The sequence below is a fragment of the Pollachius pollachius genome, assembly GCF_949987615.1.
Source record: "Pollachius pollachius genome assembly, chromosome: 15".
NCBI classification, from domain to species: Eukaryota; Metazoa; Chordata; class Actinopteri; order Gadiformes; family Gadidae; genus Pollachius; species Pollachius pollachius.
In genome coordinates, this window is record NC_136948.1 from 4,498,950 (window position 1) to 4,525,454 (window position 26,505).

The following is a 26,505-nucleotide window of genomic DNA, read 5'->3' on the forward strand; positions in this document are numbered from 1 at the left end:
CATATGTAAATAAATTCAATCTATCAATAGAACGCCAAGGTTACGTCGTCAGATTATGTCATTTCACTCAGGTTTGGGATATCAATATTTTCTCTCTTTTAACATAATCCAAACACTCAGACTGAATTTGACTGTTTGACAACACAACTGAATAACATGTTGGTCATTAAAATACAACAATCACAACAACAACAGACCTCCATTCAATACATAACACAACACAACAACATACCCCCGTACTATGCAACACACCACAACAATAGACCGACATACAACACAACACACACACAGCAACGACATGACCATCACCACCAGCACATCAAAACACACCCCACCAACAACAACAACAAAAGCATACCTCCATACAATACATAACAACACAACACAACACACACACAACAACAACACCATCACAAAAAAAACACACCACAACAACAACACACCACAACAACAACAACAAAAGACCTTCATCCAATACCTAAATTCACAACACAACAACAACAACAACAACAACAACAACAAAAGACCTCCATTCAATACCAAACAACACAACACCACCACACCACAACAACAACAACAACAGACCTCCATTTATTACATAGCAACACAAGACAACAACAACTTCATATCCATCCCCCCCCCGTCACAAAAAAACACACCACAACAACAACAACAACAACAACAACAGAGCCCCCCTGCGGGGTTACCTGACAAAGACCCCCCACCCCCCAGAGGGAGCCCCCCTTTGCGGGGTTACCGCGGTTACCGGGGTTACCGTGGTTACCTGGGACTGCCTGACGAAGATGCCGTGGTTCTCGGTGCAGGTGAAGTAGCGCTTGCTCTGCACGGTGCCGTCGTTCTTGCCCTTGGCCTCGTCCAGGACCACCCCCACCCACTTCCCCGAGGCGAACAGGGTGGTGCCGATGTAGGCCACCGTGCCACGCTGCCCCTTGCCGATCACCTCCACCACCGACCCCACGCGGGCTGGCCGGCCGCCCGCGTCAGAGCTCATCCTGCCGCTGCCGCTGCTGGTGGTCTAGAGGGCGGAGCAACAAGCACCACCTTAAGGTACTCACTCTGCACACGTGTAGTGCACAGCACACTGTAGTACACACTGTATACTGAGAATACCACCTTAAGGTACTCGCTCTGTACACGTGTAGTGCACAGCACACTGTAGTACACACTGTATACTGAGAATACCACCTTAAGGTACTCGCTCTGTACACATGTAGTGCACAGCACACTGTAGTACACACTGTATACTGAGAATACCACCTTAAGGTACGCGCTCTGTACACGTGTAGTACACAGCACACTGTGGTACACACTGTATACTGAGAATACCACCTTAAGGTACTCACTCTGCACACGTGTAGTATACAGCACACTGTAGTACACACTGTATACTGAGAATACCACCTTAAGGTACTCACTCTGTACACGTGTAGTGCACAGCACACTGTAGTACACACTGTATACTGAGAATACCACCTTAAGGTACTCACTCTGTACACGTGTAGTGCACAGCACACTGTAGTACACACTGTATACTGAGAATACCACCTTAAGGTACTCACTCTGTACACGTGTAGTGCACAGCACACTGTAGTACACACTGTATACTGAGAATACCACCTTAAGGTACGCGCTCTGTACACGTGTAGTACACAGCACACTGTAGTACACACTGTATACTGAGAATACCACCTTAAGGTACGTGCTCTGTACACGTGTAGTACACAGCACACTGTAGTACACACTGTATACTGAGAATACCACCTTAAGGTACTCGCTCTGCACACGTGTAGTGCACAGCACACTGTAGTACACACTGTATACTGAGAATACCACCTTAAGGTACGCGCTCTGTACACGTGTAGTACACAGCACACTGTAGTACACACTGTATACTGAGAAAACCACCTTAAGGTACTCACTCTGCACACGTGTAGTGCACAGCACACTGTAGTACACACTGTATACTGAGAATACCACCTTAAGGTACTCACTCTGTACACGTGTAGTGCACAGCACACTGTAGTACACACTGTATACTGAGAATACCACCTTAAGGTACGCGCTCTGTACACGTGTAGTACACAGCACACTGTAGTACACACTGTATACTGAGAATACAACCGTTATATACTCACTCTATACACAGGACTGTAGCATGTACTATAGTATTATACTGAGAAAGCTACTATTAGATACTCACTCTGTACACATGTAGTATATAACAGACTGTAGTATATACTGCATAAACGGTAGTATTATACTGAGAATACCACCGTTAGATACTCAATCTATACATATAACTGTAGTATATACTGTATGGTCTGTAGTATTATACTGAGAATACCACCGTTAGATACTCACTCTATACACATAACTGTAGTATATACTGTATGAACGGTAGTATTATACTGAGAATACCACCATTAGATACTCAATCTATACATATAACTGTAGTATATACTGTATGCACTGTAGAATTATACTGAGAATATCACTGTTAGATACTCTGCATATTACTATAGTATATACTGTAGTTTTATACTGAGAATGCTACTATTAGATACTCACTTTATACATATAACTGTAGCATATACTGCAGTATTAAAATTGAGAATACTACTGTTAAATACTCTGCATATTACTATAGTATAAACAGTTTATACTATAGTATTATACTGAGAATACCACTTCTAGATACTCACTCTATACACATAACTGTAGTATACACTGTATGTACTGTAGTATTATACTGAGAATATTACTGTTGGCTACTAACTTTATACACATAACTGTAGTATATACTGTATGTACTGTAGTATCATACTGAGAATACTACTGTTAGATACTCCGCACATCACTATAGTATAAACTGTCGAGAATACTACCGTTATATCCTCTGACAGGAGCTGTTTACAAACAATCTACAACACACAGATCTGCTGCAAATGAACGCCAGGAATACACAGAGTGGTACTCAGATGCCAACGATTATGCTAGGCTATTGGCCAACAGCCATGTAAAACCGGGTAATACTTTGTAGTGCTGCTGACATTGCGCAGAAACACAGGCATTGGCACTCTAGCATCCACGCTAACTTAGCATCTCGGGCTCCAGCAGGCAGCCAGAGCTAGCTGGCTAATTTGACGGCTTATATAGCATAACTGTGGGATTTATAACATGTGAGATGAGAGGCACAGTTCGGTTTGAATTACCTGAGAGATGGGAGAGAGACATAGAGAGGGGAGAGAGAGAGAGAGGGAGACCATCATTGAGAGTGGGAGAGATGGGAGAGAAATGGGGGGAGATAGAGAGAGGAAGGAGAGAGACTTAATAATAGAGTAAATAAGTGAGAGAGAGAGTGAATAATAGAGTGAATGTGACATGTTCCAGCAGTGATGTTTTATAATCAAGTCATTGTGTGTCTGTGTGTGTGTGTGTGTGTGTGTGTGTGTGTGTGTGTGTGTGTGTGTGTGCGTGTGCGCATGCGTGTGTGTGTGTGTGTGTGTGTGTGTGTGTGTGTGTGTGTGTGTGTGTGTGTGTGTGTGTGTGTGTGTGTGTGTGTGCGCGTGTGTGTGTGTGTGTGTGTGACCTAGAATGTGAGGTGACTCAGCGGAACAGATGACCTGTCTCTCTGTGACAGACAGACAGACAGACAGACAGACAGACAGACAGACAGACAGAGAGACAAGCAGAGAAGGAAAGATACAGGCAGATAGACACACAAACAAACACAGAGTGATTCTGACAGGCCCTTCAAACAACCCGAAAACAAATATGGATATCAGAGACTAAGGAAGAGTGATGTCGGGACATTCTGGATAGAATTATAATCCTAGTGACAAGCAGAAAAATATGAGAACAAGCTACGAACTCTGAAATTATTATTTGGGGGGAAATGTACGATTTGTCGTCAGTTAGCCATGGCAGCTTTTGAAGTCACCCAAATATGACATTAAATAAATGCGTGGTTAAATGGTAAAGACGCAAGGCAATCATCAGTGACCGAGCCCACTGGTGTCTCCCTCAGCCAATCACAACAGAGTAAACCCTCACAGCTTGGAGACGCCCCGTGGAGGTGAAGGTGACGGCATATTGAGGGTGGCTCCTTCCCCCTGCCGTCAGCACGGCCCAACGTAAATCCCCCCTGGCATTTGGACCCACGCTAAGAGGCCAGCCTCTTAGCGTGGGTACAGGTCGCTAAGCCCAGTGGCTGTGTGGGTGCTTAGGGCTTTAGCCTGCTGCTGGAGCCCTGCATGGAGCGGCGCAACGCAGGCTCCATGCAGCTCACTGCACAGCCCACTGCAGTGCACACGCAGCGGGGTCTGCACAGTGAGTGACTGGTCCGCCTCCCTCCGGGCCTCTGGGGGAAATACGTCCGGAGAGAATTTGGATTTCGGTTGCACTTTGATTTTTTGCACACGTGTTATTATTGTGCGACTCAATGGACAGGAGAGTGAAGAGAGACCGTGGTTTGTGGTTGGGGATGACGCGTAGCACAGGACCACGTCGGGGATCAACCCTGTGGTTGCCTCGAGACGTATACAGTCGTCAGAACACCAGCCTGTTAGGACACTAGCCGGTTAGAACACTAGCCGGTTAGAACACTAGCCGGTTAGAACACTAGCCGGTTACAAGACTAGCCGGTTAGAACACTAGCCGGTTACAAGACTAGCCGGTTAGAACACTAGCCGGTTACAAGACTAGTTGCCGGTTAGAGCAGTAGTCAGTTAGAACACTGGTTAGTTAGAACACTAGCCTGTTAGAACACCAGCCGGTTAGAACACTAGTCAGTTAGAACACTAGCCGGTTAGAACACCAGCCTGTTAGAACACTATCCGGTTAGAACACTAGCCTGTTAGAACACTAGCCGGTTACAAGACTAGCCGGTTAGAACACTAGCCGGTTAGAACACTAGCCTGTTAGAACACTAGCCGGTTACAAGACTAGCAGGTTACAAGACTAGCCGGTTAGAACACTAGTCGGTTAGAACACAAGCCGGTTAGAACACCAGCCTGTTAGAACACCAGCCGGTTAGAACACCAGCCGGTTAGAACACTAGCCGGTTAGAACACTAGTCGGTTAGAACACCAGCCGGTTAGAACACCAGCCGGTTAGAACACCAGCCGGTTAGAACACTAGTCGGTTAGAACACTAGCCGGTTAGAACAGTAGCCGGTTAGAAGACTAGCCGGTTGAGCACTGATTTCACAATGTTTGACCAAATTCTGAAGGAGTTTAATTGACTCCAGTATCTCATCAAGAAAATACAAAGACACAGACAGACAGACAGCCAGCCAGCAGAAGTAACGACGCGTTCCCTCCATGTTAACCAGTAGGAGGACCCAACGGTTGGTAAGCGACTCTGGTGATACAAAGTCTCAGCGTACGACACTGTCCACAAAGCAGAGGATTAATGTGTATTTAACGCAGCGCAATGAATCACTCCATTCAGGATGTCAGGGCTGAGAGTAGAGCTGCAGAGTTTACTATTCAATACATCCCTGAGAGTCCCTGCAGTTTATAGTCAACCGACAAATTCAATTCATGTCTTTCAAAACAACGAACAGGTTTGAACCTGGGATTTCAACACACAAGCCCAGATATAGGTCTTAGATATGACTGGATCACACGGGTCAAGTCTTGATTTGAATGCTCAATGCCCACATCCGAGCTGATTAGCCCTGCGTGTGTGTGTGTGTGTGTGTGTGTTTGTGTGTGTGTGTGTGTGTGTGTGTGTGTGTTTCTGTGTACGTGATGTGTGTGTGTGTGTGTGTGCATGACGTGTGTGTGTGTGTGTGTGTGTGTGTTTTTGTGTGTGTGTACTGTACTACAGTAGGGGGATGTGGTAAATTATTGAGTGCCATTCTACTCCAGGATACGAGCTGAACCAAAACACAGGGAGAGGAGCCCAGTGACAGAACCACGCAAGAACCACACAGGACAGGAAGTGGAGACGCAGCAGGACAGGAAGTGGAGACCCAGCAGAACAGGAAGTGGAGGCCAAGCAGGACAGGAAGTGGAGACCCAGCAGGACAGGAAGTGCTGTGACGATGTGCTCTTGAAGGCCCTCCAGACGACGTCAGTGATGTCACTCCTCTGTGGTGGGATTCTTCCAGGTGACACGAAACCTGCAATATCCTTCCTCTGACATCACTCACAGACCCTGTGATGTCACTCCTCTGACATCACACACTGACCCTGTGATGTCACTCCTCTGACATCAAACACAGACCAAGTGATGTAATTTGTCTGTGATGTCACTCCTCTGACATCACACACAGACCCAGTGATGTCCCTCCTCTGACATCACTCACAGACCCTGTGATGTCACTCCTCTGACATCACACACTGACCCTGTGATGTCACTCCTCTGACATCAAACACAGACCCAGTGATGTCATTCATCTGTGATGTCACTCCTCTGACATCACACGCAGACCCAGTGATGTCATTCGTCTGTGATTGTCATTCCTCACCTGGCTGCACTGCTAGACGGGTATTGTGTACCAGGTTTACGTTCTGCTCCACAGAGCCTCTAGATATGCAATCAAATGTATAAAACAGAATTAAGAGTTGGTCAACGGAATCACCCCACACACACACACACACACCCCTAAACCCAACTACGTCCACAAACTCACAGAGCCAGATCGCCTGCATCAGCTGAACAAAGAGCCAGCAGCCGACAGGATGAACCAGAGGAGCACACCACATAACTGATTAGTGACGTCTGCTCTGATTACAGAGAGGACACGCTGCTGTCTGTCTGACCAGCAGAGAGGACAGACGGCTGTATGTCCAACAGAGAGGACCAACCGCTGCTCAGGTCAGACCACAGACTACCGTCTGTCGCACAGAGAGGACAGACAGCTGTCTGACCAGAAGTCCGACAGCAGCCCCCATCCACAACAACCACAGCCCTCCCTAAACACCATCTAACCTGTTCATTGATCCGTCCGGGAGTGACCGCACACACACACACACACACACACACACACACACAGAGCATGTGTATGTGTGTGTGTGTGGAGTGAAGGGGGGCTTGCCGACACTCACCCGGGTGTACGCATTCCTCCGGCTGTGGGACATGTCGCCGGCTCAGCGGCTGCCAGACAGGCACCCCTCGCTGGGGACAGAGCGCGCCGGGGACCGGGGGTCTGTGGAGGTCTGGGCGGCGGGCGGCGCGGCGTGCGCACGCGACGACGAGCGTGTTTTCAGGAAAGGGGGCGAGAGGCGGTGCTGGAATTGGAGGTGGTGGAGGGGTTAAGGATGCTTCCGGAAGGTTTCCGCCTAATGGCTCAACCCACTGTCACTCCATCTCCTGTCAGTTCGCGCGCCCCCCAAGAACGCTTTGGAAACCCCGGGTCAGGTCCCCCGTTTGTCTACAGGGTCCCGGGTGGTGGTCCACAGAGTCCCAGGTGGTGGTCTACAGGGTCCCAGGGGGTGTTGGTGGTCCACAGAGTCCCAGATGGTGGTGGTGGTCCACAGAGTCCCAGGTGGTGGTCTACAGGGTCCCAGGTGGTGGTGGTCCACAGAGTCCCTGGTGGTGGTCCACAGAGTCCCAGGTGGTGGTGGTGGTCCACAGAGTCCCTGGTGGTGGTCTACAGGGTCCCAGGTGGTGGTCCGTCCAGAGGTGGTCCTCCCTCCTGGTCTCCCGGTGAGGGGGAGGAACAGACCGGGGCGGACGGCTAACCGCGGGAGGGAAGGAGGGGAAGAGGAGGAGGAGGAGGAGGAGGAGGAGGAGGAGGAGGAAGAGGGACGCGACCGAGGGTTGAGGGCCGGTGTGTGTGTGTGTGCGTGTGTGTGAGCCGAGTGGTAGCACTGCGCTACTGTCCTCATCCCTTCTGCAGGGCAGAGCGGAGGGGAGGGGAGCCCTCGATCCACCGCTGGGTCCTAGAGCCCGCCCGCTCACCAAAGTGTTTTTGTTTCTGCGTTCTCATGCACACCGCTTGTGACGAGACAGAGCGCTGATAATGACACCAGGCAGCCGTTTGGTTACACCCCTCGCTACCACAGCGACGAGGACGGCGCCTCAGGAGGCGGGCCCTTTCACAGACCGATCGGCAAAATCGAAACCGCTGCAGGAACACAATCCCGATCAGATCAATGCGTTCCTCCCCCCGGGCCGGTCCCAGTCTGGGACGTCGACACACACGCAGAGAGACCTGGAGGAAACCCGCTGGATCCAGACCCCGGCCCCGACTCTTCCTCTTCCTCCTTTACACCTCCTCACGGTCCGCACACAGTCCTCCGTGTGACCCCCGTACACCCGTCACACGGCCCAGCAGTGGCTGTGGCGTTAACCTCCCAGCAGGGGGGCTCTGGGTTCATGCCCCAACCTCGACCCGCGGGCCCCCCCAAGAGCCAGGTGCTCTGATGACCTGCTCCTCGACGACATCGCGCAGCGGCCTCGGCTGAGAGCCTCTCCTTAACGACTACACGGGGACGAGGAGTACGTAGTGGGTCGTGAAACACCGGGCCAGACCTCCTCCGGGCTAGACAGTCCTCTCACAGCGCTGAGCGCAGCGTTGATGGCGCCGGGACCGGTCTGTGTGTGTGTGTGTATGTGTCTGCGTGCACGTGCGTGTGTCAGGATTAGTGTTCTTTCATCGGCCCCCCCCCCCCTCATTGAGCCCATCTGTGATTCTGCAGAGGAGGCAGATGCCACAGGGCGGCCATTTAAAAGCTTTTGAGCGGCGTGGAGGACGGTAACAGACAGAGAGAGAGGGGGGGACGGTCGTTAGTGTTTACTACCCCCTGGGGAGGGTCTGCTCTGGCCCATCTGGCTCCGGCCCGTCTGGATGGCTCCACCAGGACCCCCCGGGACAGCCGGCACCTTCAGGTGTCGGGGGCGCACCCTGAACGGGTCCCAGCCCAAAGACCAGTCTACCTGTAGGCCCCCTAGGACAAGATACCCCCTGACCCCTACCTGCTCCTTAATGACCCGTCTCTGTACTGTCTAACCCCTACCTGCTCCTTAATGACCCGTCTCTGTACTGTCTAACCCCTACCTGCTCCTTAATGACCCGTCTCTGTACTGTCTAACCCCTACCTGCTCCTTAATGACCTGTCTCTGTACTGTCTAACCCCTACCTGCTCCTTAATGACCCGTCTCTGTACTGTCTAACCCCTACCTGCTCCTTAATGACCTGTCTCTGTACTGTCTAACCCCCACCTGCGCCTCAATGACCTGTCTCTGTATTGTCTAACCCCTACCTGCTCTTTAAGGACCTGTCTCTGTACTGTCTAACCCCTACCTGCTCCTTAATGACCTGTCTCTGTACTGTCTAACCCCTCCCTGCTCCTTAATGACCTGTCTCCGTACTGTCTAACCCCTACCTGCTCCTTAGTGACCTGTCTCTGTACTGTCTAACCCCTACCTGCTCCTTAATGACCTGTCTCTGTACTGTCTAACCCCTACCTGCTCCTTAATGACCTGTCTCTCTACTGTCTAACCCCTCCCTTCTCCTTAATGACCTGTCTCTGTACTGTCTAACCCCTACCTGCTCCTTAATGACCTGTTTCTGTACTATCTAACCCCTACTTGCTCCTTAATGACCTGTTTCTGTACTATCTAACCCCTACCTGCTCCTTAATGACCTGTTTCTGTACTATCTAACCCCTACCTGCTCCTTAATGACATGGATCTGTGCTGTCTAGACCCTACCTTCTCCTTGACCTGTCTGTACAATTTAACCCCTACCTGCTCCTCAATTACATGGATCTGAATTCACTGTGGGTCTGTTTGGACCAAAGCATCTTGTAACTGTTAGTTAAAGTAAAATGTGGTGTTCATTTTTGTTTCAAGATAAATGAAAGGTCGAATCTATAGAGGCAAGCTAATAACAACATCCTACAATCTGTCCTTCCCATCAGGAAAAGTCAGAGTTTGAACTCTATGTTCCAGTCGGCTGAATCGTCAGATCCGCAACTGCTGTAATACTAAACTCAGCACAATGGAGTCTGTCTAGCACCCCTTTATTTCAATGAGCAGAGAGGGAGGGAGGGGGCTCTCGCCAGAGAATTAGGCGCCGCTGCTGAAACGCACTTTGCATAAAACAACCACAGCAAGTCTAGGCTACCAAACCACACAACAACCACACTCTTCGGCCAACAGGACCCAAAACAGCAGTAAGAAGCCTACTCACCATCGCGTCGCCCGTGTGTGTTTGTGTGTGCTTCTTGGGACGAGACATTGCTTACGTAATGTAAGTATAAATTATGGATTAGGTGTCTGATGCGTTTAGCTGTTATAGCTGTAGGCCGAAAATAGAAACGATTGCGTGCGGATGGCTCATTAAAGCATGACTTTCAGATCTAGCGTCCAAGGTAGGCCTAACATTAATAATAGTTTACTTTCAAATAAATATGCATAACAACGCTAAAATTCCAATGTCGTTGCTTTGGTCCATAATGAAATGTTTTATGGTTCAATCGCTTTTTTTTTTTTTTAATAGTTGTCATAAAAAATAAAATAAAGTATTAGTAATAAAAAACTCGTAATTAAATCATTATGTAAAAAAAAAATTCTGACACAACTGCGAAAATAGAAGAGCGTCTGAGGCCGGCCCTGCCTGCTGAGTGATTGACCGGTCTACCACCGGACCATGGGACTTGGTCCGGTTGGAAGACAGGTCATCCAAAAGCCATCAAGGTGGATGCGTTAAAGCATGCGATTCTTTCAGGAAATCTTCATTAAAAATAATAATAGGCAGATTAGCGCCCCCTGGTGTAAATAAACCAAAGGTTCACTCCGAAAAACACTTGCTTGACCGGGCTCCGGTAACATGCTGGTACAGTCTTTCAGTCAAATGAGAAAATTAGTCAAGAAGTTGAAAGAGTTCAATCAACGACATTATTTGTACGGCTGATTCCCGCATGTGCGATGCATTTACCCATATAGAATAACCAGAAGGAGGGTGGATACCATAACTGCTGATAACGGCACAATTGGACGCGTAATGGAGACCCCCGAATGATACATACTAAATGCATTCCGCCATATCCCTTAACATGCACCCGTTTCATGGCCATGCAAACCACCAGCACTCGCTTGCGTTGACACGATGGCTACGCAATTTTGAGCATTTAATAAACCGCACATTTTGCGCTTCTCCTGCCGCGGTCTGTCAGAGGGGCACTCCCTGATCCTGATCTGCTAGTTAGCTAGCTATCACGCACACATACACACACATTCTGACACAAGCCCCGTCCGTGGCTTCATTTAGGGCGGCGATTCCCAAACCAGACCGCAATTAACGTCTACTTTCCCCTGAGCACGCCGACGCGTGGCGCGAGTGTGGAGCCCCATCATGTCTTACCTGCTGTTAAACTCTTATCCGCTCAGCCTCGTCCTCTGACAGATCAGCTATGTGGGTCGACATCCATCCTGTTCGGAATGGAAGCGTCCTGTGTGCGGGTGCGTGTGTGTGCGTGTTGCCCATTGAAGTGCCTTACTGCTTTAATGGGACGACCAGCTAGGAATACGATTTCATGCCCTGGGGGCGGATAACAGTCTCCAGAACCAGAGCTGGGACCCTAATATGTTGGATAATACAGAACAATTATGTGTGACTGCAGTCAGAGGCGGCACAATAAAAACGCACACAAAAGATAATCATGATTGTTGCAATACTTTGTGAAGATTTTTGTAACACCTTGTAAGGATTTTTGTAACACTTTGTGAGGAATTTTGCAACACGTGGGGGTGATCGTCGCGAACCGGCGGCACGCAGACACACCGGTTCAAGCGTCCCGGAGCGGAGGCACGTCGTAGCCGTACTTAAACACGGTGAAGCCGACCAGCCGCGCCGCCAGCGACGGCCAGAGGAACTCCTCCACCTTCCTGAAGCCCAGCCGCAGGTAGAGCCGCTGGGCGTCGTCCTGCAGCATGGAGGTGTAGAGCACCACGCGGCGCACGCCGCTGCGCGCTGCGAACGCCACCGCCTCACCGCAAAGCGCCCGGGCCACGCCCCGCCCGCGCCAGTCCCGGCGCACCGAGATCCTCTTCAGCTCCCAGGCCCCGGGCTGGGTGACGCAGGGCAGGACCCCCACGGTGCCCACCAGGGGGCCGCCCGGGCCGTCCTCCGCCACCCAGAAGCAGGCCACGCGGCCCGGGGTCATGTAGCTGGCGCCAATGTCCTGTAGGTCCTCTCGGAGGCCCAGCCGGACCCCCCGGTCCAGGAGCTGGCCCACGGCGAGCCGTGTCCCGGACAGCAGGAGGCCGGCGGCGGCCAGGGACACCAGGGCGGACCCGGAGAGGACCAGGACCCCCAGGAGGGGGGCCAGCAGGGCCATCTGGACCCAGGTGCGGGTCAGCACGTGGACAAACAGGCTGTGGGTCTTCTCGCTGAAGCCGGCGGCGTACAGCCGGCGCACCGCCTGGTAGTCCTCGCTGAGGTACTCTCGGATCCGCAGCCGGTCCATGGTGTTCCCTCGATGGCCTGGCTGGGGGAGAGGAACACGCATCATCAGCAGGACCAGACAGGACGTAGGGGACTGCAGAGAACGGACAGACGGACGGACGGAGGGACGGACCCAAGCCGGTCTTCCTCTCATGTCTCAACGGGACAGACTCGTTCATTTTAGTTTGACCGGGTTCAGTTTGAAAAGACACAGATTCATTCCCCGCCAACCGTTCAAGTGCGCTCTGTTTATTGTTTCACATGAGGATGAAGGTCATCAGTAATAAATAGGAATACTCCATCATAATTCAAGCCATTTCATCTTATAAGTCAGACCTGCGTTTTATAGCTCTCCCGAAGGAACACACAAATCAAAAGGAGCATAGTCATGCAGCATCACAGTAGGATGAAAATAGATAGTGAAGGCTTTGAGTTTAACAACGTTGAGCGTGTTACAGTTGAGGAACACCAGGGGCCTAGTGAGAGAGGGTTTGAGCTACTCTGAACACCAGGGGCTTAGCAAAAGAGGGTTTGAACACCAGCAGTCCAACACATCCCCAGCGGCCCTAAATGAAGCTCTCTGGGCTCCGAGTTTATGACGCCAAAGAAGAGGAATGAAATGGAGTTACAGAGCTTTATTTAGATTTGGTCAGTCACCACAAGCAGAATGACTTGGGAAAACAGTCAAGAGGGATTCAAACAATTTACAGAAATAAATATAATTGGTAGTAATTATAGAGAACGTTTCTCTACATTAATGAATCAGTCACTTCTAATGAATAATAAATTGTTACAAATGAGGACATCTTAAACGGGGTTGGTCTCGCTCCTTGCTCGTCCACAACCAGGGTTGGGTTGGTCCACGCGTTCATGAATGTAAATTAACGTGCAATAATGACAAATAATAAACAACCAACCAGCCAGCCAGTGCACCCTGAGGGCGTCGACACTGAGGGTCCAACAACGTGTTCTCTCTCCAGCTCGTCCCATCAGTCCAGCTTGTGTGCGCGTCTATGAATGCTGTGTGCATGCGTGCTTACACAAGCGCGTAAAAACAAACCCCACCCATCAGCAGGTCTTTGGTCGACGGCGTCTAGTCTCTGTGGTCGTCCTGTTGCGTGACGTCCAGCCGGTACTCAATCAGGCAGTAGTTGAGCACCTTGGCGAGGAAGGTGGGCAGGGGGATCTGCCGCGTCTCGGCGAAGCCCGCGTGGCGGTAGAGCAGCTGGGCGTCCGTCATCACCACCGACGTGCGCAGCACCACGGCGGGGAAGCCGCGCTCCCGGGCGAACGCCACCACCGTCCGGCACAGCGCCTTGCCCACGCCCATGTGGCGGTGCGAGCGCCGCACCGACATGCGCTTCAGCTGAGCGCAGCCCGGCATGCCGCCGCCGCCGTTGGCCTCCTTGGCCGGCACGCACGCCACCATGCCGACCACGGAGCCGTCGCTCTCCGCCACCCAGAAGCAGGTGTCCTTGCTGGCCAGGTAGGCGTCGGCGATGCGGCCCAGGTCCGACTCGAGGCAGGAGTCGATGTACTTCTTGGTGATGTGACAGGCCAGCTGGCGGATGCCGGCAAGGAGGAGGGTGACTGTCAGGATGGGCAGCAGGAAGGACTTGGAGCTGGTGAGCAGGGCGCAGAACACGCACATCAGCACCATCTGCGTGGGCGGCTGCTTGAGGATGTGCATGAACGCCGAGGGCACCTGCTCGCTCATGCCCATGGTGAAGATCTCCCGCACCGCCTCCTCGTCTTCCTCGGGGTCGTACTTTCGGATCCGAACGGCGTCCATGTTGTGGCGGTCGCTCCGCTGGTGATACAACAGTAGGACTCGGTGTTGACACAAAGGTGGTCACCTAATATGTACACGTATGTAGTACAAACTGTACACGCACACACGCACACACACACACACACACACACACACACACACACACACACAAACGAGTGCCCAAAGCTGTTTACACAACAGTTGTGGGGGCTGCGCGGAGCTGAGGTTGCTGGACGACACTCGACAAAAAATAAAAAAGTAAAAGTATTAAGTTGTCTAGCAAAGTAATCTATAAACTGAAGTTTAAAAAAATTACAAAACAAAATAGACCTGCATTATATTTCTAACGTTCAAAACTGTGTATTTCTATAACTACATCTAATTGAAATAGAAAAGTTTGAAAAAGCTCACAACACAGCTGACGTGCTTCTAGCTCTACATAGAAGAGACCGTATTTACATCCTGGATCGATACAAAAACACGCAGTTCCATAAAAATAGATCATTTTCCATGATGCCGTCTAATTAGATAAAGGGGCTATTTAATTGTTGCTGGATGAGTTGATTATCGGTATAATTAGTCCGGTAAAGTGGATCTCCTTCTGGGAGAGCACGACCCTGGTGGGTGACCCTCAGTCTGGTCTGCTCATGACATCCCCGGTGAAAGAAATCGCCGTTAAGAAAATAAACCGAAACACTCGAGATGAGCAGAAGTTAGGAAAAATATAAGGAAGGAGTGCACATGTAAACCCACGCCTCCGTTAAACACTGCGTTTAACGTGTCAATCAAAACATGCATTTTGTTCCAAGACGGCCAGCAAAGATCAAATGTAAAGTCATATGTAAGAGTCTCTCTTTAAGTCGCTTGAAAAGAAGACAAAAAGAGAGATAATAAAGGTACTTACGACTAAATCCAGATAAACCAGCTTTCCTTGGCCCAGCAAAATCTAACTTGCATCCGGAGGAGAGTTCCGCACTTGTTCGCCACTGCTGAACCTACTGGTCGCTGATTGGCTCTCCAGGAGAGGGACGGTGTGATTGGTCGGAAAATGCCTTTTGGGATTTGTAGTACAGGTACGCCTCAAATATTAACCCAGTAGATTTCCTGTATTACGGAAGCTGAAAATGCCAATTTAAAGTGACAACTTAAAAGTGACACACATTTACAGACGAAGTGTGTAAATGACAGTGGTTGAAATCGTAGATACAAATGTATTGGACTTAATTTAAGCTTTTTGTGCACTGTACTCCAAATGTAAGTGTACGTAAGTTCCATAGAGGTACAAGAATATATTATGACCAAGTCTTACTCTCTCTCTACATATATATATATATATATATATATATATTTTATATAGATAAAACAAATATTAATTAATTATTGCATGTATTGCTGAGCCAAGACATATTTATTATTATTTCCTCCTCAATCAAGATTGTAGCATCATGTTTCTGTTGTGACATGTCTTCATTCAAAATCAAAAGAGAATCAAATAAAATACAATAAATTAATCAATATATTAAATTTCAAAGATCAACGAACATTGTAAAAACCTGATACAATTATTGGTGATCATATTCATGTTTGATTCAGAATGATAAACACCTAAAAGAAAATAACAAATGCTGGAGAGACCGTCCGGTCATTCAGAGTAGAAGCTGTGACTGTTTCCTGTCGACCGAGCCGGTTACACATCAGTGTTGACACAACAAGCACCCTGTGTGGCCATCCCACACACTGGGGACGGCTGTTGTAGATTAGCATCCGCTATAAGCACTACGATACTTACATCGAGAGTGCCCTTCTCAGTGTGTCTATGCTCACTGCATCTCTCCCATTCAAATCAACCATAAAAAAATGAATACCCCCATTGATGTGCCAAGAAGCATCAATAAACACGTCCATGCCACGCAAGAGACTGTAAAAATAATTTATTGTTTGCTCAAGCAAAATGTCCTGATTCTGGACATAACATGATTACAAATATATTCCCTTTTTTGTGGATAAAGATTTCAGCTACAAAGATAGTAAAATGTTAGAAGTGAAATCTCTTATTTTAACATTGCGTTCTGTTTGTACAAAACAAGATCTTTACATTCCCCCTCCTGCCCAGTGCCACTGTGCGCAGAAAGGAAACAAATTACAATCCTCCAGTTCAAATGTTCCAGTTTGGGTTTAGCCCAGGTTGATGTCTCCAGCGAACATAGTAATGAGCAGTATTATTGTGAATCCACTGAGCAGCCCTAGGTTCTGGATGAAGAAGAAGACCATCTTTGTCGAAGTCTTTTCTTGGGCCACCATGATGCTGTTCATCTCCGGGAACTGAACAAAACAAAACCAACGGGGGACAAAGGTTTATCATCATGGGTGATCTGTTCTCTCAGAGGCAACGAGACAAGGGGAACTGTTGTTCTGTGTAAATAAATACGCACAAGTGACCTCTGTCTGGAACTAGAGGCGTAAGTTGTTGGACTTTATTTTTCTGCGTAGGATGCAGGACAGTCTAGTACAGGGGTGGTGCACGACCAGTCAATCGCGAGAAATGTTGGCTCATTCATGTGTTGTGTGTAGCCTACTGCTACTGTTGTGAAAAACACACCCAAACTTCAAACTTTCTTTTTGTTGTGATGTTACAGGCCAGGCCTAGGGCTACTTGTGCTAATTCTTTGCCCCACGCACATTTACAATAAATATATGATAATAAAAACTTTATCTATGGGTCAGAAAACAGTGTCCTATATAGGCGCGCAATAAATTGTGGCTACGCTACGGCTTTCAATATGGCTTGGTAGATCTCAATACACTATCAACTTTAAAAGTAGATCTTGGTTAAAAAAACTAGGGCACCCCTGGTCTACTATAACGGTTAGGGTACTTGACTGCTAGTTCAAATGTTCTGGGTTTGAACCCCAATGTGTGCCATCTACCTTTGGTCGACACCCTTGATGCCCAACCTCTACTTGCTGATGAATTAATGTGTGTATCTAAAAACATCATTAAATAAGCCACAGCATGTGAGGTAAACACACAGGAAGTGAAGAAGGAACCCACAGGAAGTGAGGCAGAAAAACACAGGAGGTGAGGCAGGAACACACAGGAACTGAAGCAGAAGCCAACAGAAAGAGGCAGGAACCCACAGGAAGTTAAGAAGGAACACACAGGAAGTGAAGAAGGATCTCGCATGAAGTGAGGTAGAAACACATGTGTAAGACTCACCATGTCAGCCAGGGCGATGTACAGGAACATGCCGCCGGCGATGGCGAAGATGGCGTTGGGGGCGAAGGTGCTGCCCACTAGGATGCCGAAGACCAGCCCCACGTAGCAGGACATGGCGGACAGGAGGTTGAAGAAGATGGCCTGAGGGATCGACATCCCCGAGTTCAGCAGGATCACAAAGTCCCCTGAGGAGAAGGGAGAGAGGGGGGAAACGTTACGGTGGAGCCGCACTTTGTTCACGCCAACGTGTGTCCAACGCAGGGCCGGTGCTAAGCTTTTGGAGGCCCTAGGCATAATTGGTCATAAATCTAATTTGCCCGAAGTGAGTGATAGAGTTAGGGTTAGGGCAATAACTAATTTATATATTTTTTGTAATAATGTAATTATTATCATGACATTTTTTTAGCAACCTTAATTTTGGGGGCCCCCCCGCCAGGTACTTGGGGCCCTACGTGCTCTGCGTACTCTGCGTATGGGGAGCGGCGGACCTGGTCTGACATGCGACGCATGGCCAGCCAGCCGGTGGTGTGAGTGTTTTCAGTTTGTAGTTTGGGTTTTACTGTTGAGCAGATGAGTGCCCTTAAGGAGCAGGTTGGGGTGAGGGCATGTTGCTCCAGGATCACTGCAAGTTAGCCAGAGGATACTGGGGATTGAACCCAGAACCTTTTACATCATCCTGCCTCACATTATATGTTAGGGATCAGTACTTCTCCGTAGGCGGCTCTTGATCACCCTGAAGGCGTTTACTTGGCGATAATGACCGGCTTCCCTCTACATTATCCCTCAGCTACTCAATAAAGAAATCAACAAACAAACACACAACATAAAGCGATATTATTGATAATTATTATATTGCTTTTGCTAAAACAAACCGTTCGTCCATAGCAACCTTCTGTTACTCAAAGCAGAGGTCTGCTCTATAGAAATAACACACCGCTGAATGCCCTGATTGACCAATCAGAATCGAGTATTCAACCGAGCTGTGTGTAGCAATGTCTGTTACTACACGCCTCCTAGGTGACTGCCACACTCAACGCAGTGGACTATGCTGGGCTCCTCCAAACACAAGGGCACAGCTTGCCGCTGATGAAATCCGGTTTATTTCTAGAAGTTTGTAGATAATGATACATGGCCTGGTGATGTATTCCGCCATACAGAAGATCTCCCTATGTGTGTGTGTGTGTGTGGTGTAACCTGTTGCACACTGATGGCTCAATGAGCAACAGGTGAACAGCCTCACCCATCCCCAGAGTCCAATCAGACTCGGCCAGGTGAGGCTGCTTCAACCAGCCGTCATCCACACACTCCGACACTGTGTAATAAGTTAAGTTAACCATGGCTGACCGAGCACCTCAATTTAAACACTTTAAACATTATACCAAAAGCTAACCCACCCTGAAATCACCCTGAAGACACCCTAACCTCAAACAGTCTCTAAAGGCTCAGTTATGGTTCCACGTCGACGCAACACAAGAACCCCCCCCCCCCCGGGTTGGGTACCCACTACCACCCCCTGTTGGTGGATTAGTTAATTAGCGGTATAGTTAGTCAGGTAACGTGGACCCCCTCCTCACCGAGCTCGTGGGGGAACTCCTCACAGACGATGGCGATGGAGGTGCTGAAGCCGGTCAGCGGGGACACGGTGAAGGAGGCGCCGATGGCCAGGCCGTCGATGAAGTTGTGCAGCGCGTCGCTCAACGTGATCATCCACGCCACCGTCTTGATGTTTGAGATCCGCTGACCCCGCAGCCAATGGCACGCCACCCGCGTTTCCTGTTGAGGGGAGGGGGGAGAGAGAGAGAGCGAGAGAGAGAGAGAGAATTTTGTTTTAGTTTGTGAGACACACCATCTTCACGTAACACCGATCGCCGACATTTTTGGCGAGAACTATTTTTGGCGTTCAATGCACAGAATCACCAACTCAAAAAGACACTCGACAATTAATTAAAATCAGCGATGTGAGTCGGTTGCACAATTCAGCCGTCAGCCTGTAGGTTTAACGCAGCCTAAAGTCACCATCATTTTAAACCTTAAAACAAACACTGCAGCGGTAGCCAGGGATTGTATTTGTTGGGACTTGGCGCCATCTAGTGGCTCAGAATAAAACAACACGCCACAAAACATGCGCGACAGAAAGCCCGCCCTATCGATCCGTCCCGGTGACGTTGTGCTTTGACCTACGCTCCTACTGAGGTAGCTCTATCTGGACAGAAGCTGTGCTGAATCAACACATGCAAATCTTATTACACATTTACTCATGATCAAAATAAATAGTGACATAATCCCGGGATTGGCCAGGGATTCACGTTAGTCCCCATTAGAATACTTCAGTATATTTATATATTGCATAGGAATATTTATATGTTATTATTAGTGTTTGTCCATGGTAAGTCTCCCTCTCCCACTCCCTCCTAACCATCTGCTTGACCGCAGACGACACAACCACCAGGAGCTAGCGACGCTAAGGAGGTGCGAGGGAGGAACGCTGCCTCCCCCCCTCCCTCCCTGCCCCACAACACAGGGGATCTTTGTTGCCCGGCCCGTCCAGGACAATCCCAGCATTTGTGTGTGTGTGTGTGTGAGTGGGGGGGGCCGGGGGCCTCGGGGGCCGGGCTCCGGTTTCATCTGCTGGGGGCCCCGCGGACGCTCCGACGTGTCTCGTCTGTGGAGAACATTGATCCCCCGACGCTGCCCGCAGCTTGTGACCGGGGTGACGTTAAACATTAACGTCATTTGTTTCGGTCATTGATAACGGCTGATGGGGTCGATTAATGCCTCACCCGGCACCCGAAGGTAAACAACAAACAGCTCTCAGGACGCGCTCGGTCCCCCCGGCGGGTGCTGGGTTGTGCTTTGAACGCAAACGGCCGACATCTGAACTCTGTGCGATTAGATCGGTCCGCTGCGATCAGACGCGAGGGCAGAGCTCGCCAGCACCCGGTATGTTCAAGGTCGTCTTCGCCTCGCTAACGGGGTGATAGCGTTCACCCACGAGGGCAATAACCGCTCTAATCTACACAACTCATGCGCTTCCTGATTAATCTATACGCTACTGAATTACACTACCCCGGTGGCATCCCCATCGCCCACGGACCGGCGGGCAGATAAGGGGTCTGGTTGGAACGCTCAAAGTTCAACGCTTTAGATAAGCTCACTTTCAGACTTTTAAACTTATAGATATAAATTATCTCGCGATTTCCAGAGGGCATCGCCAACGGGCGCTGAGCAAAATGCATCTGGATGCAATTGGATAGGCCTACAACCAATCATAGCCTTGTTTGATACCGTTTCGAAAACGTGATCAACAGACGGTGGCAGCAACCTTAGTTGTTGTTGAAAGCGCCTCTACCCCTCTGCTCCGCATCGTATTCATCCCGCCTCATGTGCCACGAACAGTTGTGATTGCTCGGTCTAGCTTGTACCGACAAGCGCTACATTGTTTCCCTTTCCTCTGACCAATGATTGTTATTATTGTAAGTCGCTTTCGATCGAAGCGTCTGCTGAACGCCCGACGTGTAGAGGCAGGCGTACCTGGTGTGAGGGCGTGTCCAGGTGTCCGTCGGGGATCTGCGCCGTCTTCTCCAGGGCCACGGTGCTGACGCTGGTCAGGATCACGCAGTCCCTCTTCCCCTCCAGCTCCCCGTTGGGCAGCGGCGCCCCCGGAGCCAGGTCCCCCGCCAGGGAGCCCGCCGCGAAGTGGCTGTGGCCGTGCTGCAGGGGTCACATGGTCACGAGGGTCACACGATCAGGGCGGTCACGTGATCAAGATGGTCACATGGTCACGAGGGTCACACAATCAGGGCGGTCACGTGATCAAGATGGTCACATGGTCACGAGGGTCACACGATCAGGGCGGTCACGTGATCAAGATGGTCACATGGTCACGAGGGTCACACGATCAGGGTGGTCACGTGATCAAGATGGTCACATGATCACGAGGGTCACATGATCACCCTCATACACATTTACTTAATAATAATAATAATAATAATACATTTTATTCGAAGGCGCCTTTCTCTGCACTCAAGGACACCGTACAAGGTACACAAATGCCAAAAAAAAAATAACAACAACAACAGTAGGAGACATAGTAATTGGCATCAGGTGGAATAGGCACTTTTGAACAGACTCACACACACAAATTCACACATTCACACACACATTCTTACACGTTCATATGCACACTATCATGCACACATTTACACACACATTCATCCACCCATCCACACAACGACGGTGGTGTCAGCCACGCAGGGCGACAGCCAGCTCGACGGGAGCGGTCAAGGTGAGGCGTCTTGCTCAGGGACACCTTATAACTACTAACCCTGGTCAACTCTACCATAAATCTATTAACCAGGAGGAGCCAGTTAATTAGCCCTCCGTATCATGCCACGTCTTATCTCATCGCCCTCCTACTGCGTACGGCCTGATGCCCGAGATACGGGCGCAGAACAGGAGCCTATCGGTGATGGAGTCAGGAGGATTCCATGACCTGTTTACTTATCTGCTGGGATGAACAGCAGCTGGACGTGGTCCATAACTACTAATGCTGAAATCAGCAGATTCCCTCATAGCCAAGATCCATGACATTCAGGGGCAGGTAGGGGTTAGATAGTGGATGCATGACATCAAGGACCAGGTAGGGGTTAGACAGTCAATACAGATCGATATGATTCAGGAGCAGGTAGGGGTAAGAGGGTATAGACCCATGTGATTAATGAGCAGGTAGGGGTAAGAGGGTATAGACCCATGTGATTAATGATCAGGTAGGGGTTAGAGGGTATAGACCCATGTGATTAATGAGCAGGTAGGGTTAGAGGGTATAGACCCATGTGATTAATGAGCAGGTAGGGGTTAGAGGGTATAGACCCATGTGATTAATGAGCAGGTAGGGGTTAGAGGGTATAGACCCATGTGATTAATGAGCAGGTAGGGGTTAGTGGTCATCTTGCTCGAGGATGCCTACAGGTTAGGCTGCAGACACAGGAGCTCGAACCCAGGACTTTTCAGCTGCTCCGTACTCTACACTTCCTTCGTCCAAAACTCGTTGACCTGCACTTTGCTATACTTTTATGTCTGATGACGCCTGAGTTCCGTTTACCCAGAACCCCCCTGTGTTTTACTGTGCATTCAAATCAACTGTTTTATAACGTAATAAGATTGAGAGGATATTGTGTGTTTTATATTTGTGAGCGGACACAATATTTTTATGTAATGTCCTTAACGAGATAGATAATAAAGATTTATGTACTTTTATTTTGTAATCAGACCAGTTACGAGGGATCATCTTCCTGTTTCCCTGTGTTGCCGGGTATCATTTCCAGCAATCCATCATGTTGGCATCTTTGGACTGTTGGCATCTTATCACGTTTCATCACAATCACTGTTAAGTGCTTCATTAGGATTCGTAAAAGTGCATCACATGACCCCGCCAATCACAGGGGCCGTTACGAGGGGCCACAGGATGAACAAATGAAAACGGCAGCAGAAGCTACAACCCGACGAACTCAGCTGTGATTCCTCCTAATAAATTAATAAACAGACGGAGTGTGTCCCGGTCGAACCCGGGACGCGAACCTATCGCCCTCGAGCTCACCTCATGGTCCATGCCCAGAGCCATCTTCAGGATCTTCTCCGTGAAGAAGAGGAGGTAGAAGCCGCCGAAGATACCGATGGCGTTCAGCACGTAGTTGTCCACTTTGGGGTCGAAGCCCAGAGCCTGGGGGAGTCGAACACGGCAGCATGAAGGGACCACAGCATTTGATTTGAATGAAACACAAATTTAGTGTTATTGGGTCAAAGGTCAAGGGTCACATATTGAACACAAACCAAGCATAAATAGAGCTACTCGTGAGGTAACTTAATCTTTTAGGCTTAAAGTTAAGTGTTATAATGCACATTTATGAACAAGCACCCTTATGTATAACACACAAATGTATCTTATTTACCCTTTTTAGCTCATTTCAACGAGTTATGCAAATATTGAAAAGACATTTAAAAAAACAAGGCAGGTTAAATATATTTAAACATTAAATACATCTTTCTTTCTCTTAGGATCTAATCACTTTCACTGTGTGAAAGTGATTGGATCTGAAAGAAGGACACATCCAGATCTAATCACAATGAGAAACTGTGATTGAGCACTGAGGGGGCGGGGCCTCAAATTCCCACCAATGATAACCCAGTTGGAGCGAGAGTGACGCTATCTATAGTCCCGCCCAGGCGGACTTCACTCAGCAGCATGTGAGGTGTTCCAGAAGCTGGGGATCCTCTGAATGCTCCCATAGTCTTATACGTGCACTCACAATGCTCTGGCTCCACGTGCACGTGAACCTACGTGCACCAACACAGCTTTGTGTTTGAGTGACAGACAGTGGCCATATGAATATTAAAACGTGCACGTGCTTCTACGTGCACTACCACATCTTTGCGTTTGAGTGACGATGGACGGCGACCACAATTAAACGTGCACTAGCGTATGGGAGCAATGCGGTGGGATCTGGGTGTGGGGAAGGGAGTTATGAGTTACACTCTGTAACTTTAGGGAGTTATGAGTTACACTCTGTAACTCATAACTCATGCTCACCCTGCCGCCCCAGAACATCTGCCCAGCCTGCGGCCTGACTCAGAGTCCAGCTCTGGCGGCGGTGCCGCACTTGGAGCTGTGTCTACCAGTAAAAGCCAGTAAAATCACGGTGGTTTAGCAACGCTCAAACTCCCACGGACGTCAACCCGCCGACTAGAGCGAGCAGGGATGAGTGAATGAACCACGTTCACCCTCTATTCACCCAGCAGAAGGCTCCCCCCCCCCCATCAGAGCCAGGTTCATCCTCAATCCGCGTTTACAGATTTCCCGCCCGGGAAAAAATAAAAAATAAACTTGGAGCAATGATTTACTGAGGAACTAGTTTCTTTGGGAGCATGCTTTTGCAAGTAGTTCTCTGCCCCACCTGCCCCTTATGGAGGGTGCAGGGGGGAAAACGGGCCCCCAGCCGGGGTTAGGGCGCAGGGTGGAGGACGGGGTACCCACCTCGGGGATGAGTTGCAGCACGGCGTTGGAGTACAGCGTGCCGATAGCCAGGCCGATGAAGTAGGTGAGCACCTTGGGGAAGTAGGGCTTCTTGGTGAAGGGGATGAGCAGCAGACCGAACAGAGACGCCAGGTTGATGATGGTTACCGCCAGGAAGCCGTAGCCCCACACTGGACACACACACATAGACAGACACGCACACACACACACACACACACACACACACACACACACACACATAGAGACAAACGCAGACACAAACGCGTAGACATAGACGCACGCACACAGACGCACGCACACGCATAGACACAGAGAGACGCACGCACACACACGCATAGAGACAAACGCACCAAACACACATAGACAGGCACACACATACATACACAGAGACATAGACACACACACACACACACACACACACAAACACACACACAGAGACGCACGCGCAGACACACACACAGAAAAACACATACACACAAACACAAACGCAGACACACACACACACCAGGGAAATGGGTCGAAAAAGGGTTTCAATTGTAAGTATGGATATCAATTCTTTATAGTACATTCGTTAGTTTTTTTGGTCTTGTGGACAAGACAGCGAAGAGAGACAGGAAAAAAGTTTGTTTTACAAACAGTGTTCTTTTGAAAGAGGCAGTTTTTTTGTAAATTTGAGAAAGCCGGTTTTGATGTAGAACAAAAAATCTATTTTAAATCTATCTGAATCTAGACCATTCAATAAATCATTATCTTTATGTCAAATATATTTTGTATCGTTGGAGGGCCTACGTGAAACGTGCACAATATCGGTTATGACGAATGAAAAAGGGTTCAAAAATACTTTTATCGGAACAATAAAAGCCCTATTCTCGGTGTTTTTCATTCCTCCGTGTTTGCCGGGCCGCTCTGGGGCCCCCGGCCACAGGTGCTCGCTGCGTGGGGCTGTCCCCTGGATGCGTTACGTTGTCGAACAGAGTCTGTCTGCACAAGAGGTCAACGAGTCAATGTGTTGTTTATTTTTTTTACGGCTCGATTTAAATCTTCGAATGGGATCCGGGGTGGACACGGCCCGGCTAACACGTGCAGAACAAACATAAACCCTTGTCGTGGTGGCCGTGCATGGCGGCTTCGGTACCCGGGAATGCGACCCCACAAGTCCGAGTTGCATCGAGCGCACCACTTCACTTTCTTTCCCTATTTTTTTAGATCCATGTTGCCCCCTCGAAGTGGACGTGAAACACTCGTGTGTGTGTGTGTGTGTGTCTGCGTGTGGTGCTTGTTTTCACAAACACCCAGGCTGAAGCAACCGCAGCCCACTCACCCGAGTAGTCGACCGGCGGGAGGACCTCTGTGGGGACGTAGGGGCAAGAGGGCAGCAGCACCTGGGTCAACACGGCGGGGCAGATCCGCTCCAGATGTTCCCTCGTCAGATGTATCTCCTTGCCTAGGCCGTAGTGGGTCAGAATATTCCCAAAGGAGGGACACTGGACAGGGAGACAAGCACATTTGGTATCCGATTGAATTGAATAATATTGTTTTACTATGCATGGGTTTTTAGTATACACTGATGTAATGTTAAATCCTACTGTGCAGGTCGGGGAGAAGCAACTAAAAGAAAAAAACGAAACGATACAGGAATAGGCCTATCGATTTAATAAAATAACATGTACTTATACTCACGCTTTCATTGGCCAGAGGATTTCCCTCCGTTAGTTCTTCTGCGGATCTGTCAGACATCAGCATGACTAGATTTTCAAAATCCGGCACCGTGATGTTCGACTTTTCTCCATAGAAGCGCAGGATCTGATCCAGAAAGGGCTTGGACTCGTTGAGCTGCTGAGCGCTTAAACCCCGCAACATAGTTGACATAAAAAGCCCCACAAACGCCACCAAACATTGAAAGTGATACATGGTCGCAGAGATACAGTCGACTTCAAAGGAGAGTCCAGTGTTGTTTCGCCGTGTCCCAGCACGAAGAGCAGCTCGGAAAACAAATAAATAAGATTTGCAAAGGTTACGTATCGAAAAGCATGATGTCAGTGTCGTTTCAAGTCAGTTCAGTCT

At 49.2% G+C, this 26,505-nt stretch overlaps 2 protein-coding genes across 2 annotated transcripts in view; both read right to left on the minus strand.

Annotated features, from left to right (window-relative positions):
* dctn1b (dynactin 1b) overlaps nucleotides 1-15,171 on the minus strand; it is a gene marked incomplete at its 3' end in the record, with an annotated part of 38,380 nt that extends 23,209 nt beyond the window's left edge. The window contains 3 exon segments of the mRNA XM_079752763.1: nucleotides 719-1,036; nucleotides 14,082-14,234; nucleotides 15,100-15,171. Coding sequence (XP_079608889.1) covers nucleotides 719-1,036; nucleotides 14,082-14,216 — 453 coding nt within the window. The 5' untranslated portion in view covers nucleotides 14,217-14,234; nucleotides 15,100-15,171.
* Nucleotides 15,172-16,220: 1,049 nt separating this feature from the next.
* slc39a8 (solute carrier family 39 member 8) lies at nucleotides 16,221-26,352 on the minus strand (the record flags this gene model as incomplete). The annotated part of the gene is made up of 8 exons (XM_079752093.1): nucleotides 16,221-16,517; nucleotides 17,412-17,596; nucleotides 18,986-19,184; nucleotides 20,943-21,116; nucleotides 23,008-23,130; nucleotides 24,442-24,611; nucleotides 25,763-25,925; nucleotides 26,122-26,352. The coding sequence occupies 8 exons, from the start codon at nucleotides 26,350-26,352 to the stop codon at nucleotides 16,371-16,373; spliced, it is 1,392 nt and encodes a 463-aa protein (XP_079608219.1). The 3' UTR covers nucleotides 16,221-16,370.
* Between the last annotated feature and the right edge of the window lie 153 nt (nucleotides 26,353-26,505).